Below are 13,517 nucleotides of genomic sequence, written 5' to 3' on the forward strand. Positions count from 1 at the left end.
GTGTGTGTGTGTGTGTGTGTGTGTGTGTGTGTGTGTGTGTGTGTGTGGCCCTAATGGGCCTGGAACTCACTGGAACCCTGCTGAGTGTTGGGATTAAAGGTATGAACCACTATGCTTGGCTCTTACCTTTTCGGGGTATGTGGAAGGATAATAAGGCCAGATTTTATTCTACTAAGTTTTGATCAAGTATTTTTAGATACACTTAAATTGTAAAGACATAGACTGGCCCTTATATTGGTTCTTGGGCTAATCCAACAGATACGCATCCCCATCCCCCACCCTCCCATTTGTAGGCATGGAAGCCAAAGATCTGAAATCAAGGTGCTGGCTTGGCTGAAATCCTTGCTGGCTCTTCTAGCTTTTGATAGCTCCAGGAGTTCCAGGACAGCATCGCTTTAGGTACCTTCACTGTTGTGTCTTTTTTTTTTTTTTTTTGAGACGGTTTCACTGTGTAGCTCTGACTATTCTGGAACTCACTCTGTAGACCAGGCTAGCCTCAAACTCAGAGATCCACCTGCTTCCACCTCCAGACTGCTGGGATTAAAGGCATGTGCTACCACTGCCTGGCTTACCTGTTCGTCTTTTCTAAGGACCGTGAACATTAGTGTCAGTCCTATACCTAGTGATAATGAATATGGAATAGATTAAAAAAAATTTTTTTAATAAGGTCACATTTGTAGGCTTCACTTTGGGCTTAGGAGTTAGTCTTTTGTTTGGGGGCCACTATTCAATGTCCTCCAAAGGCAAGCATTTACTATGAGCAGTATGAAAAATAATTGAGATATATTGAATTCTTTCAAATTTCTGATATTTTTAAAAAAAAATTGTTAATTTTGAGATAGGGCCTCCGTATGTAGTCCTGGCTGGCCTGGAACTCACAGAGGATTCTCCTTCCTCTGCTTTTCCAGAGTATTGGCTTAAAGGCATGTGCCACCAAGCATGGCTCAAATTATTTTTATTTTAACGATTTATTTTTATTTACGTACATATGTATAGTGAGACTTCTTTTGGACCCATCAGTGGTTAAATAAAGTCATGGAGATTCGTTAATATTTATAAAAGCTTAGGCCTTAGCTGGGCAGACTCTCAGCTACCTCATAAACTTACTTTGCCTATCTTGCCACGAACTACCATGTGGCCAGCTCTGTCTCTTTGCTGATATTCATGTCCATCCATTTCTGTGTCCCCCTGGCCAATCCCATTGTGGGTCTGATTTTTCCTCCAGAGACCCTCTTTTAACCCAGAAGGTCCTGTCTTCCCTTTTCTGCCTAGCTATTGGTCATCAGATCTTTATTATCAGTAAGTGAGAGAAGAAGAGTGTTTACAAAATAGGATACCAGTGGTGGGCTCATTGGCACAAGCAATCAACAGTTGAATAAACAGGCAACCTTCACTCAGTTCACAGAAAGGTTACCCAGCACATTGTGTATTCATGACTGTATGCCACGTGTTTGCAGGTGCCTGCAGAGGCCAGTGGAGTATTTAGATCCCCTGACGCTGGAGTTACAGGCCATTGTAAACCATCTGATATAGGTGCTGGGAATCCAACTGTGGTCCTCTGAAAGAACAGTAATTGCTCTTAACCAGCGAGCCATCTCTCTAGCCCTAAGTTGTGTATGTTTTATTTCTGAAATTTTAAATTATTATTATTATTTTTGAATTAGAAAATATGCAAAAGCTGAGACTCTAATGACAGTCACAGATCCTGTTCATGATATTGCGTTTGCTCCAAATTTGGGAAGATCTTTCCACATCCTGGCAATAGCAACCAAAGACGTAAGAATTTTCACATTAAAACCTGTGAGGTGAGTTGTAGAAAAACAGGAATTTGAAAATACTCTTTCCTTCTGCTTATCTTTCTCTGTAGAGAATAGTAAAGGTACAGGTCTGACATTTAAATAGTGAACAGTTAATGTGATTTTTTTTTTTTTTGAGTGAGGCTTTAGTTTGAATTGTTCCAGTTCTTTTTCTTGTTTCTATACTTCCTTTCTGCTATTCTGTCTTATAAAATTGTTACGTCTCTTGGATTCTGAACTTTGTTTTGCAGAATAATGGTTGTTGTTCATTTGTTTCTTTCTTCCAACAACAACAAAAAAAGTTCACTGAGTATCATTTGGGTGAAATTAAGTCCAGGTTTTGGAGGAATTAAATGAAAGAAATATTTGCGTAGCCCAAGGGCTAGGTAGTAGGGGGTAGAGGGTGGGGGAAATGGGTGCACATATTAGGAAAGAATACGGTAAGCATATTTCTTTGTATTTTTTACTTAAAATGTATGTTTATGTGTGAGAGTGTGTGTATACACTTTGTAAAATATTAATCTTCTTTTAGGAAAGAACTTACTTCTTCTGGTGGTCCAACAAAATTTGAAATCCATATCGTGGCTCAGTTTGATAATCATAACTCTCAGGTCTGGAGGGTGAGTTGGAACATAACAGGAACAGTACTAGCATCGTCAGGAGATGACGGCTGTGTGAGGTTATGGAAAGGTACGGTTTTTAATGGAGTGGAGTTGTTAACTTACATTTACTTTTCACTTAAAAGTATAAGCTCTGAAGTATATTTTAAAATATTGTCTTTAATATTGTTTAAAATAATTTTTTTATATTTGTACTGTTTTGAAACATCAGATTACCTTGTTCATGGAAGCTAGTGGTCAGTTGAATTGTTTTATTTCTATGTGAAAAAAAGCCAGTTTTAAAACTAATTAGAACATTCAGTATCTCCAGGAAAAGTTAACCTTGTTACTGCTTTATAAACCCACGAGAGGCCCCCAGTGGTCTTTGGTAAAAATGTTTGCCCCACGAGTTTAAATATCTATAATCCCAGCACTCCTTTAGGGAACTGGGGCCAGAGAGAGGAGAATCCTAAGAAACTCAGGGTCCTTAACCTAGTAAACACAGCAGGATGGTGTGGGGTGGGGGAAACAAACATTAGAGTCCTTACCTTAAACAAGGTGGAAGATGGGGGCTGACAGCTAAAGTTAACCTCTGCAAGGATGCTGTGGCACTCATGTACCTGAATAATGCACGCACTGGTGCACGAATCCATGCATGCACACACACGCTCACTCATTCACAGACTTTAAATTCACCATCTTTTCTAGTTCCTCAAATTCAAGAATACTGGGATTCTGATTCTCAGTTTCTTATAGTGCCACTCTGAGGGAACCTGGTCAAATTACTCTGACTTTGGTGTCTGTAGCATCAGAATGAATCCATTCCATTCTGAACATCAGCTTGAAAACTGCAGTGGGACACTTGACCTGAGTAGTTTCTGCTTCATAAAATGCAGTTAGGCTAAGCCTTGATGGCCTCCTATGTTCAGTCTTAGGATGAATTCTGTAGGACTTCTCTGTCCATTTTGGTTTTCTTCCAAACCCATTTGTATCCCATTAGTTTCCTTAACTTTGATTTATTGGGCTAATGACTAGTTTTGCACTCAAAGAATGAGACCATGATGGATGAGCCCCTAAAGTGCCACAGAGGTTTTATCAATCTTTATCTCTGACTGTATAATATATGTGGTACCCATAGCCAAGAAGATAGCTCCAGTCCCTAGTTAGATTCATTGTAAGAAAGACAAATAATTTAGGTTTATTCCGTTTAAAGATTGTGTTTTGATATTAATATGTGTGTGGAGGTCAGAAGACAACCTTGGGTATTGTTCTTCAGGTTTGACTCACTTTTTGTTTGAGACAAGGTCTTTCTTGCCTGGAAACTTGCCAAGTAAGCTAGGCTGGCCAGCCGTTGAGCTCCAGGGATTTTTCTGTCCCAGACATCCCACTGCAGGCATTACAAGGGCACCAGCTGGGTTCTGTTGCTCAGACTCAGGTCCACATGGTTGCAAGGCAGGCACTTTACTGAGTGAATTATCCCCCCAGCCCAGATAGTAACTTGTTAATCTTGTAGATTAGAGAATTGTCTCTGTTAATTGTCTTGAAAGGAAGGGAAATAGATGGTAAAAGCTTTAATGTTTTTTAAACTAGTAATTCTTTGTTTTTGATCTTACTCTGTAGTTTAGGCTGGTCTGGAACTCACTGTGCAGCTCAAGGTTGGCCTCAAACTCCTTATGAGTCACTGTGGCTGGTTTAGTATTTCTTTGAAAACCTTAATGTGTTTCATCTAAAAATTGTCCTTAGTTCCCACCTGGAAGCAAATGTAGCTTGCTGCAGCCCTGGAGATGGCTCAGTTTTTAAAGTGCTTGCTTGTAAAAACATGAGAACCTAAGTTCAGATCTTCAGTACCTGTGTAAAACCCAGGCTTGCTAATGTGCAGCTGTAATCCTAACTCTAGGGACGCAGAAGCAATAAGGTCCCTGGAGCTTTGGTATAGCCAAATTGGACAGCTGGTGTAACCAAATTGTTGAGTTCTAGGTTCAGAGAGAGACCTTCCCTCAAAAACTAAGTTCACAGGGAAAGACACCCAATGTCAACACTTAGCTTCCACGTGCATGTATGTACATGCATGCTTATGCACATGAATGTGAGTATAGGCATACATCACACACACACAGATATCTAAAAATGTAGCCCATATTTTGTTCTTGTAGTTTTAGGAGAGTGTGGCTATATGTATTATGCGTAGGTATTAGTCATATTAATGTATTTGGCTGTTTTCTTTCAGCTAATTATATGGACAATTGGAAGTGTACTGGTATTTTGAAAGGTAACGGGAGCCCAGTAAATGGGAGTTCTCAGCTGGGAAACTCAAATCCTTCACTGAGCTCAAATATTCCAAATCTTCAAAACTCATTAAATGGAACTTCTGTTGGCAGGTAGGCTCTTCTGCAGGAAAACTAGAAACCACACTCCTTACCCCCATCCCTGGGCATACTTTTTATTTTATGTGTATGGGCATTTTGCCTGTTTGTATATCACAATGTGTGCAGTGTTTGTGGAGGCCAAAGGGTCCAGGTGCCCTGGAGCTGGAGTTTTGGATGCATGTGAGCCACCATGTGGGTGCTGAGAATCAAAGTCGGGTCCTCGTGAGAGCAGACGATGCTCTTAATTTTGCTGAGCCACCTCCCCTGGTAGCCATACTACTAAAGGGTGACTTTTAAGATGGAATCAAGTAATTTACCAATAATTGTGATAGTTATCCTCGGAATTTCACATCTGGGTATGTATTTAATGGCTTACTTGGTTATAGTATGGGCAGTTTGTAAGTCCATTAAGCTGTATTCTGAAATTCAGTAAAATGTTAGTAGCTTTGTTTATGATTCTGTCTTCTTTTCTAAAGCAGCAAGAGGAGAAGATATGGTTTAATAAGGTTGACTCTTACATAAACATTTTTTTAGTGCTTGTTGTGTGGGCTTTGCTCAGGGAACTTTGAAATTTTAAATAAAGTATATAACTACAGCTTTGTGAGAACAGTGAGCGAAATGATTTGTTGTTTGTCCTTAAATGGTAAAATCTGAGATCTTGAGGTCAGATTATTATTATGATTATTCTACATACACTTAAAATAAAATTTGATATAATCCAAAGTTAAAATTTTCATATTCAAATTTCAAATATATAAATTTGTAATATATATGTTTTTTTGTTTGTTTGTTTTGTTTTTTGAGCCAGGGTTTCTCTGTGTAACAGAGCCCTGGATGTTGTGGGCTTGTATTGTAGACCAGGCTGGCTTCGAACTTATAGAGCTCTGTCTGCCTCTGCCTCCTGAATGCTGGCATTAAAAGCATGTTGCCATCATGACTGTCAATACAGATGTCTTTAGGCATAATTTAGAATAGAGTTTGGGAAACTTAAAAATCCAATTTTAAAACTGTTCTATGGTTATTCTATGTCATCCTAAACAGAAGAAGAAATTATAGTTTAATTTTCTCAGTTGTTTTGATACTATTGTATTTTTATAAAGAAATCTTGCTATTTGACTTTGAGGTTTTAAGTATTTGCAACTACAGAAACAGTTTCTAGTTACCATTATTTTATGAAGGAAAACATTCTAGACTTTATTTTAAAAACTCTGGTTTTAGATTACAGCTTTGTACTGTACATAGCTTTGATGGTTTGATCTGTTTTCTTATTGTGCCAATAACCATCTACGTTAGATCTGTGATGCATTTTCCCTTTCCCATTTGTATTATGTCCTTTAACAGAAAGCACAGCTGAGTACAAGCTAGCTGGAGTAACTTTGCTGTTTTGCTGCTTGTTGCATGCACACAGGAATGGAAATCGAACTCCTTTCCCCCTTCCCCAGCGCCGTTTGATCTCTCCCAAGATGCACCAACAGCCTGCTCACTACTAAATACAGTCCAAAGGCCTTTAAAATTACAGTGTATATAATTTTTTGTACTAGTCAGTTTACTGGCACTATGCATGGAAAGGCTTTTTGTTGAGACATCATCACCAAAACAATTTTTTGAAATGTTCTGGAGACTAACTTGGGTTTAAAAACTGAAAAGATTGCTACTGTCCTCATAAACAATTGGGAGGAGGGAAAATATAATTTTATTCCATTTGGAGAATATAGGAATGCCTTTTATTTTCTAAAACAATAAGCTAAAATGATGAGTTTTTTTATAATTTTAATTTGAAAATCAAATAAATATTTTTCATAAAGATTGTTTTGAGTGCTAATTTGTTTACCTTTTGTAGTATTTCTCTATAGGTGATATTATCCACACAACTGGTTTTCCTTGTAATTAATAATACTAGTAAAGGAGCAGATCATTAGCCTAGCACTGGAATTGAGATAAATGATTTGTAGCCAAGCAGCACATTCACATTTGCTACACTTTTATGTGGTAGTAAAAAGGTAGAAGCACTTTTAAGTTTTCATCTCATATGCATAAAAGAGATGGTTGTTTCTAATATGTGCATGGATATTTATGGTGTGATTCTATACGAATTGGTTTCCTTTAAGACAATTTGGAAACATAAGAGTTGCCATTTTGCTGAAAATGTGCATGCAATTGAAATTCCGTATCAGGATTTTTAATGTGTTGTTTCAATGATACTGTCTTCTGAAACTCTTGACTTTGATAACGAAGTTACACACCTTTTCATTTACTAAACTGCATACATATTACGGGTAAGTTATAAGATGATGGAATAACAGGCCCTAATTCTTTGAGCCTTTTTATGCACCAGATTCTGTAGCTGTTCTAAGTTTTTTGCAGGAAACTGACTGTCCGATGATTGTAGTTTTCAAAAGCATGTTGCAGTATCCAGCTTTACTGTGTGAGTGTATTCGATTTGGTTCTCAATCATGTATGCACTACAGATGTGTGTCTGCTGCTGCAGCAAATGCAATGTTCCTCAAATTAAAACGTATTAGATTTGTAAATTACAGAAGCAAATGAGAGATTAGACAATGCTTTACATTGTCTCTGTAATGTACTGAATTTTTTTTTTTTTTTTGGCATTTTAACTTTAACAGATTGTATTTTTTCAAACTTTCATACTTGCTTAAGCAATCTCGATTCAAGTGAGAATCTTGGTTTGTACTGTTATGTTCTATTGGTCCTGGCATGAATATACAAGGTTTTTTTTTTTTGTTTTTTGTTTTTTTTCTTTCCTTCCAGCATGTTTTCTCTTCTTTGGTTCTCTTTGTATTTACTGCTTTTCTCTTTTTCTTCTGTTTCCTCCCTTCCCTCCTTTCCCCTCCCCTGTTGTTTTTGTTTTGGTGTTTTGTTCCTGTCTTCATTATTTCAGGTATTTCTTTCCCCCTCTGGATTCCCCACGGGCTGGATCAAGATGGTCCAGTTGTGCCCAGCTCCTTCCTCCTCCTGCTCCTCTGGTAGAGCACTCTTGCGATGCTGACACTGCCAACCTCCAGTATCCTCACCCTCGCAGAGGATACCTCTCTCGGCCTCTCAATCCCTTACCTGAGAATGAAGGGGTTTAAAATATTGATTTAAAGGCCTTATTTCAGATGCTTGTAAATGCTTTTATTTCAGGCTGCTTTTTTGTTTTCTTCATTTCTTTTCAGAAGATCCTTCTTTCTTAGGGCATGTCTTGCATGTATTACAGCTGAAGTGTTTGGAACGAAACTTATTTGTACTTCTGCACCAGGAAACTTGGGTTCCCTAGTTGGTTACTTTTGATGAGATGATCTTCAAAAAAGTAACGTTAACTGTGAAAAAGTCCCAGTATCTGACTCAAAGTGCCTGTCTTGTAAATTCTGTACCGAATTGTTATAGAGTTCAGTTTTCGCCTGTTGATAGACAGCTTCACATAAAAGCATATCATTGTGGACTTCTCTGTATTTCATACATTAAGAAATACTTTGGATTTTATAGGCTGATGTTACAGATGACTGTAAAATAAATAATTCCTGTGGATAAAGCAGTGAATCATGAGGATGTTTTTGTTTTTTGTTTTTTGTTTTTTTTTTTTTTTTTAAGGAAAATGCCTTTTACTCTTTGGAATTACTGTTTAATTTTTTTTTTGTAATTTTCCAAGTAGGTTATTTAATAAAAATATTTTAAAAGATATGAATGTGTTGTCTTATAAAAACCATATGTTCTTGGGTTTTGTGTTTTGAGACAGTCTATGTAGGCTGGCCTGGAACTTGCTATGTAGCTTAGGATGACCTTGAACTCCTGACATACCTACCTCTACCTCCCAAGTAAAGGGATTACAGGCTTGCACCACCACACCTGGCTAAAATAGAGTGCACTTTATTTAACATTTCTGCTTTCATGTCACAAAACAAAATAAAAAGCTTAAACAAAACAAATATAAACAATAATAAGTTTTAGATTTAAAGGTATAATGCCAGGTGAGATGGCTCACTGGGTAAAGATGCCTGCCTCCAAACCTGACCACCTGAAACCACATGGTGGTAGAGAGCCAACTCCTGCACACACAAATAAAAATGCCATTAAACAAAGAATGTCAGTATGTAAGTTAACATTCAAACCTGACACATGTCTTCAATCTTACTACTTAGCATTATTGTTACTGATTTTGGTTTGTTTTGAGACAGGGTTTCTGCATAGCCTAGGTTGTCTTGGAACTCACTGTGGAGGCCAGGTTGGCTCTTTAACTCAGATCTGCCTGCTTCTGCATCCTGAGTGCTGGGATTACAGGTGTGTACCACCATGCTCAGTTCAACATAATTTTGTCGACAGAGAAATCGAGGTATATTTGCATATGGTAAAGTGATTAAAACCTGGAACTAGTAAATCTTATTTTGGCCTAGCTTTCTTAGGAATTGTCGAGGATTTACCTTTCAAGGTAAAAAGATGTCCCTTTAAAAAAATGTTTATGTGTGAGTACATGCAGGTGTTTTGGGGGTGCAGAAGAGAGTGCCAGATTCACTAGAGCTGGAGTTACAGGCATTTGTGAGCTGCCTGACACTGGTACTGGGAACCTAACTTGGGTCCTCAGAGCAGCAAAACACTTAAATCCTGAGTCATCTCTCTGGCCCAAAGAGATGTGTTTTAAAAGCATTTCATATGTGTGCATAAGTTTTTTACATTGGTGACATAATAGTTAAAACCGTATATAGAGAGCACCTTAACTTGGAAAGGAGAACGATTAGATAGAATGGATCCTATTTTAATTAAAGGAATAGTTTAATTTTGCTTCATGATGTCAAATAAGCCAGACGATGGTGGTGCATGTCTGCTGTCCCAGCACTTGGGATGCAGATACAATTCTAGCTCAGAATGAACAGTTAATATCTGAGATTTTAGTGGCTCTATTACAGAGTTTGAATGAAATGAGAGAGCTGGGCATGGTAGCATACGCCTTTAATCTCAGCATTCAGGGAGGTAAAGGCAGGTGGATCAATGTGAGTTCAAGACAGCCGAGTCTACACAGAGGAAGCCGTATCTTGAATAAAACCAACAACAAAACCAAACAAACTTTAGACCATTCTCCAATTTAACTTAGTGAATATTTCATATCTTCTATTTCTAGTATTCTAATGCTGTCTGCTAGAGGATATGTGACAAAAAGGTCATCAGTCAGTCCATGCATTCATTTTAATGAGAACATTTCTAAAGTATATGGATAATGGGTTCTGCTTTGTAGATATAAATATCGCATAATAGCTATAAAAGCCATTGACTAGCTTTAGCTGGCTGTATTTAGAAGGAATGGGCATTTTTATGGGTTAAACAATGAAGGCGGAAAAATAGGGCTGTTTTCAGGGGCCGTGATATTTAATGAAAGTGAGATTAGTCTGAATTCATATCCTGCAACTAGGATTGGATATTGGCTGAAGCATTTCACTGAAAGCATTTGGAATGGGAGCTCTCAGGCCTTTAATTTGTTCTGGATAGGCATCACGTCTGATTCTTTGGAAGGCACCACTGGTTGTCTTAAGTTCTAAAAAGATTTGCAAGTTACATCGGAAATTCTAGTTTATAGTTGGCAAGTAAGCTAAGACAGGTAGGTGTGAGACAGTAGTTCCTATCTGCTGAGTGGGAGCACCAATTGCTTCTATGTGCTGGTGCTTTCCTAGGTGTGAGAACTGAAACATCCAGGGCCCCAGCTATCCCCATTTTACATCTAGTTAGTTTAGCATTAGAGTTGAGGCTCTCCTGCCTGCATATACTTTGGTTGGTTCATCTCTCTCACCAGAGAATCAACAGGTTGCTGATTAGTGGTGACTGGAGGATTGTGGAGAGTTGGAAACCAGGGATACAGGTGAATAATAAGTGGAGATCTCACTGCTCACCTCCAATTGGGTTAAGCCCTTTGTGAAATAAGTTTGTGTTGGTTTCTTTGAGCCCCACAGCTGAGGACTTGGGAGGTTTTTGTTTGATTTTGGGTTTTCTCTGAATGTGAGTGTCACATTCAAGTACCGCAGAAGGGGACAGATGGACAGCAGAATGGAAGCTCGCATTTACTTTATTTTTAAACAGTCTTGGGTTTCTGAGGCAACATCTGGCCTTGAACACACCATCCTACTTTCCCAGCCTCCCAAATACAGGGGTTATGAGTATATGCCATTAATGGGCATTGTTTCCGGAAGTAACCCTGAAGAGGTTAACCAAGAGTGACCACTCAGGAGGCGTTTGGAAGACACAGAAAGGAAAATGATCAGGTAAACAGATGTCTTTTTCGCACCAGGCAAAACTCAGGTACAGCGATTGTTGTTGATTTTGTATTTTCCCTTCTCCCACGGTTAAGTGTTTCTTAACGATATTCAAAAACTGTCGAAGTTAAGGAATTAGTTTGGGAAAAGAGAGACCTCCCCCTCCCTTGTGAGACTCTTGATATTTTAAGACGGATGATAGAATTTTTCAGGTAAAGAGCTTTTGCTGAGCATGGGCAATGATGTGATTTGTGTGATCTAGAAAGAATGGCAGCTAAGGAAAGCTTTTTCTTTTCCCAGTTGGTACCAGCTTTATCCCAGGTGATTAGGTGTAGCTATCTTTCATGACATGTACCCCAAGGAAGTGTTGGACCCAGATGAGACCCAACTTCCAGGGAGATGCATGAACGAGACTTGGAGGCTGAATTGATGCAAAAAGCAAGAGGTTTATTCAAGCCAACGCATGTTGGGGCCGCCTGCATCCATGCGGGAGACGGCCTCAAGGAACAAAAGCTTTAGGTTTTTAAAGGGAGTTACATGCCTTGGCATTACAGGATTGGGTAAAAAGGTCTATAGGGAAGTTGACTTTTAAAATGATTGGTCTATTTTTAGGCACTAAGACTGATCAGTCCTGGCCTGGCCATCTAGAGGATATCTGGTCATGAGCAACGCCTGGAATGTCCTGTTACGTTTTGATTTGGCTGTTGCTAGGGAAGGGGGTAGCAATTAGCACATCTTGTGGTTTTTCTGAGAAGCAGGGCTATATGACTCTGGTCACAACACAGGGTCTATCTGGGTTAGTTGCCAGGTAATGTTATCTAGCAAGTGCAGGCCTGGTTACTCTTTTACTACTGGGTGGGTCAGTGGGTCTGTTTCAACTTGCCTGCTTCCTTATCTCTACCCATGTCCTTCTGCTTTCTGGAAAAGTACTGAGAGAACTTAGTTTGACATGGGGCCTAAAATTCAAAATGGAATCTGTAAGGTTTGCTTGACTCCTTCATTCCCCCCTTCTTCTAGTAACTGCTTCAATCATGAAAGGAAGTCTAGGCCTGATTTAAAGTCCCAGCCATAGTTACCCTCTGGTAATGTTGCCTTAACATAAGCACTTGTACTGTATTAATCCTTTCCCTAATGAATGTAAGCAGGTGGTTCAGAATGCAGGGTCCGAAAGTTAAAAGAATAAGCAAAATAATTAAAGGTTCCAACAGGGTTGACAATAGAGTGGTAAGCCAGGGTGAGCTATTAAACCAGGACTCAAACTAACCCTGGTTGGCCTCTTGTTCTCTTTTTCTCTTGGCTAGCCCTTCTCAGACTTTTGCCATAGCATCCTCGATTACTCCTGAATGATCTATGTAAAAACATTCTTCCTTTAGGGCTACACAGAGTCCTCCTTGTTGTAGGAAGAGCAAACTAGCCCTCTTCTATTCTGTAGGACTACTTCTGACAGTGAAGTTAATGATTCTTTCAACCTGGTTATTGATTGTTCTATTCGTTGAATGTCCTCATCTATTGCTGTCCTAAGGCTCTGATATTTTTGGTACTGGAGAACTAAAGAAGTGCCTGTAGCTCTTCCAGTGACACCTAAGCCCAAGAGTGAAGTGAGTAAGGGCAGTGGCTATTTCCCTCCTAGGCCTATTTAGCTCATTCCCATAGTCCCAGTGACTTACGAGTTCCTCATAGGGATGGTAGACAATCTTGGGCATCAGTTGGACTGGTACACAGAGTGCTTTTTCCTGTTGGAGAATTTGAGAGTGCATGCAAGGGGTCAATCCTGAATTGCAGGCCCACCAACTATTACTGGGAGGGAGTAGGCACACATCTGATTCATTAGAGATATGTAAAATGGAGGATCAGAGAGCCCTGTGGCTGGATGATGCTTTCCCAATGCAGGTTCCCAACCCTAAGACTGATAGCAGGGACAACCGGCCACTTGATGGTTGCTAGCGGCAGCTCTCTGATATCTCAGATATCTCTTTGTATAGTCTGCAGGGTAACCGATCAAGCAACAATTGCTCAATCAGGATCTAGAGTTAAATCCAAGTCAGGTCCTGTAGCTACCAGGGGGTTGGGGACCTATATACGATTCCAAAAGGAGTTAGTTTGAGCCTATAAGGAGTGTTTCGGTTTCGGAACAGGGCCAAGGGAAGGAGCACCACCCAGTCTAAGCCAGTCTCCAAGGTCAGTTTAGTCAAGGTCTCTTTTATAGTTCTATTCATCCATTCTACCTGTCCTGAGCTTTAAGGATGATAAGCACAATGTAATTTCCAATTGGTCCCCAACACTTTAGCTAAGTCCTGACTTAGCTGGGCAGTAAAAGCAGGCCCATTATCTGACCCTATTACCTGTGGAATCCCAAACCTGGGGAAGATTTCCTCCAGTATCTCCTTAGCTACCATCAAAGTGGTCTCCTGCTTGGTGGGGAAGGCTTCTACCGATCCTGAAAAGGTGTCTACAAAAACTAACATTTACTGACATTTACTTTTACTTGGTCCACTAAAATCCTCAGTCCTGGAATAAATA

General features: G+C 39.3%; 1 protein-coding gene across 2 annotated transcripts in view; it reads left to right on the forward strand.

Moving 5' to 3' along the window:
* Seh1l (SEH1 like nucleoporin) overlaps positions 1–8,440 on the forward strand; it is a 22,641-nt gene extending 14,201 nt beyond the window's left edge. Inside the window, exons 6-9 of one of the 2 annotated variants that reach the window (XM_055622520.1) lie at positions 1,665–1,805; positions 2,329–2,486; positions 4,623–4,773; positions 7,661–8,440. In XM_055622520.1, coding sequence (XP_055478495.1) covers positions 1,665–1,805; positions 2,329–2,486; positions 4,623–4,773; positions 7,661–7,853 — 643 coding nt within the window. In that variant the 3' untranslated portion in view covers positions 7,854–8,440. Of the gene's footprint in view, positions 1–1,664; positions 1,806–2,328; positions 2,487–4,622; positions 4,774–6,102 lie in introns of both variants that reach the window. The other variant, XM_055622519.1, reaches the window with a different exon arrangement.
* Positions 8,441–13,517: the final 5,077 nt, after the last annotated feature.

The sequence above is a fragment of the Psammomys obesus genome, unplaced genomic scaffold (assembly GCF_907164565.1).
Source record: "Psammomys obesus unplaced genomic scaffold, mPsaObe1.curated_primary_1811, whole genome shotgun sequence".
In the NCBI taxonomy this organism is placed as follows: domain Eukaryota; kingdom Metazoa; phylum Chordata; class Mammalia; order Rodentia; family Muridae; genus Psammomys; species Psammomys obesus.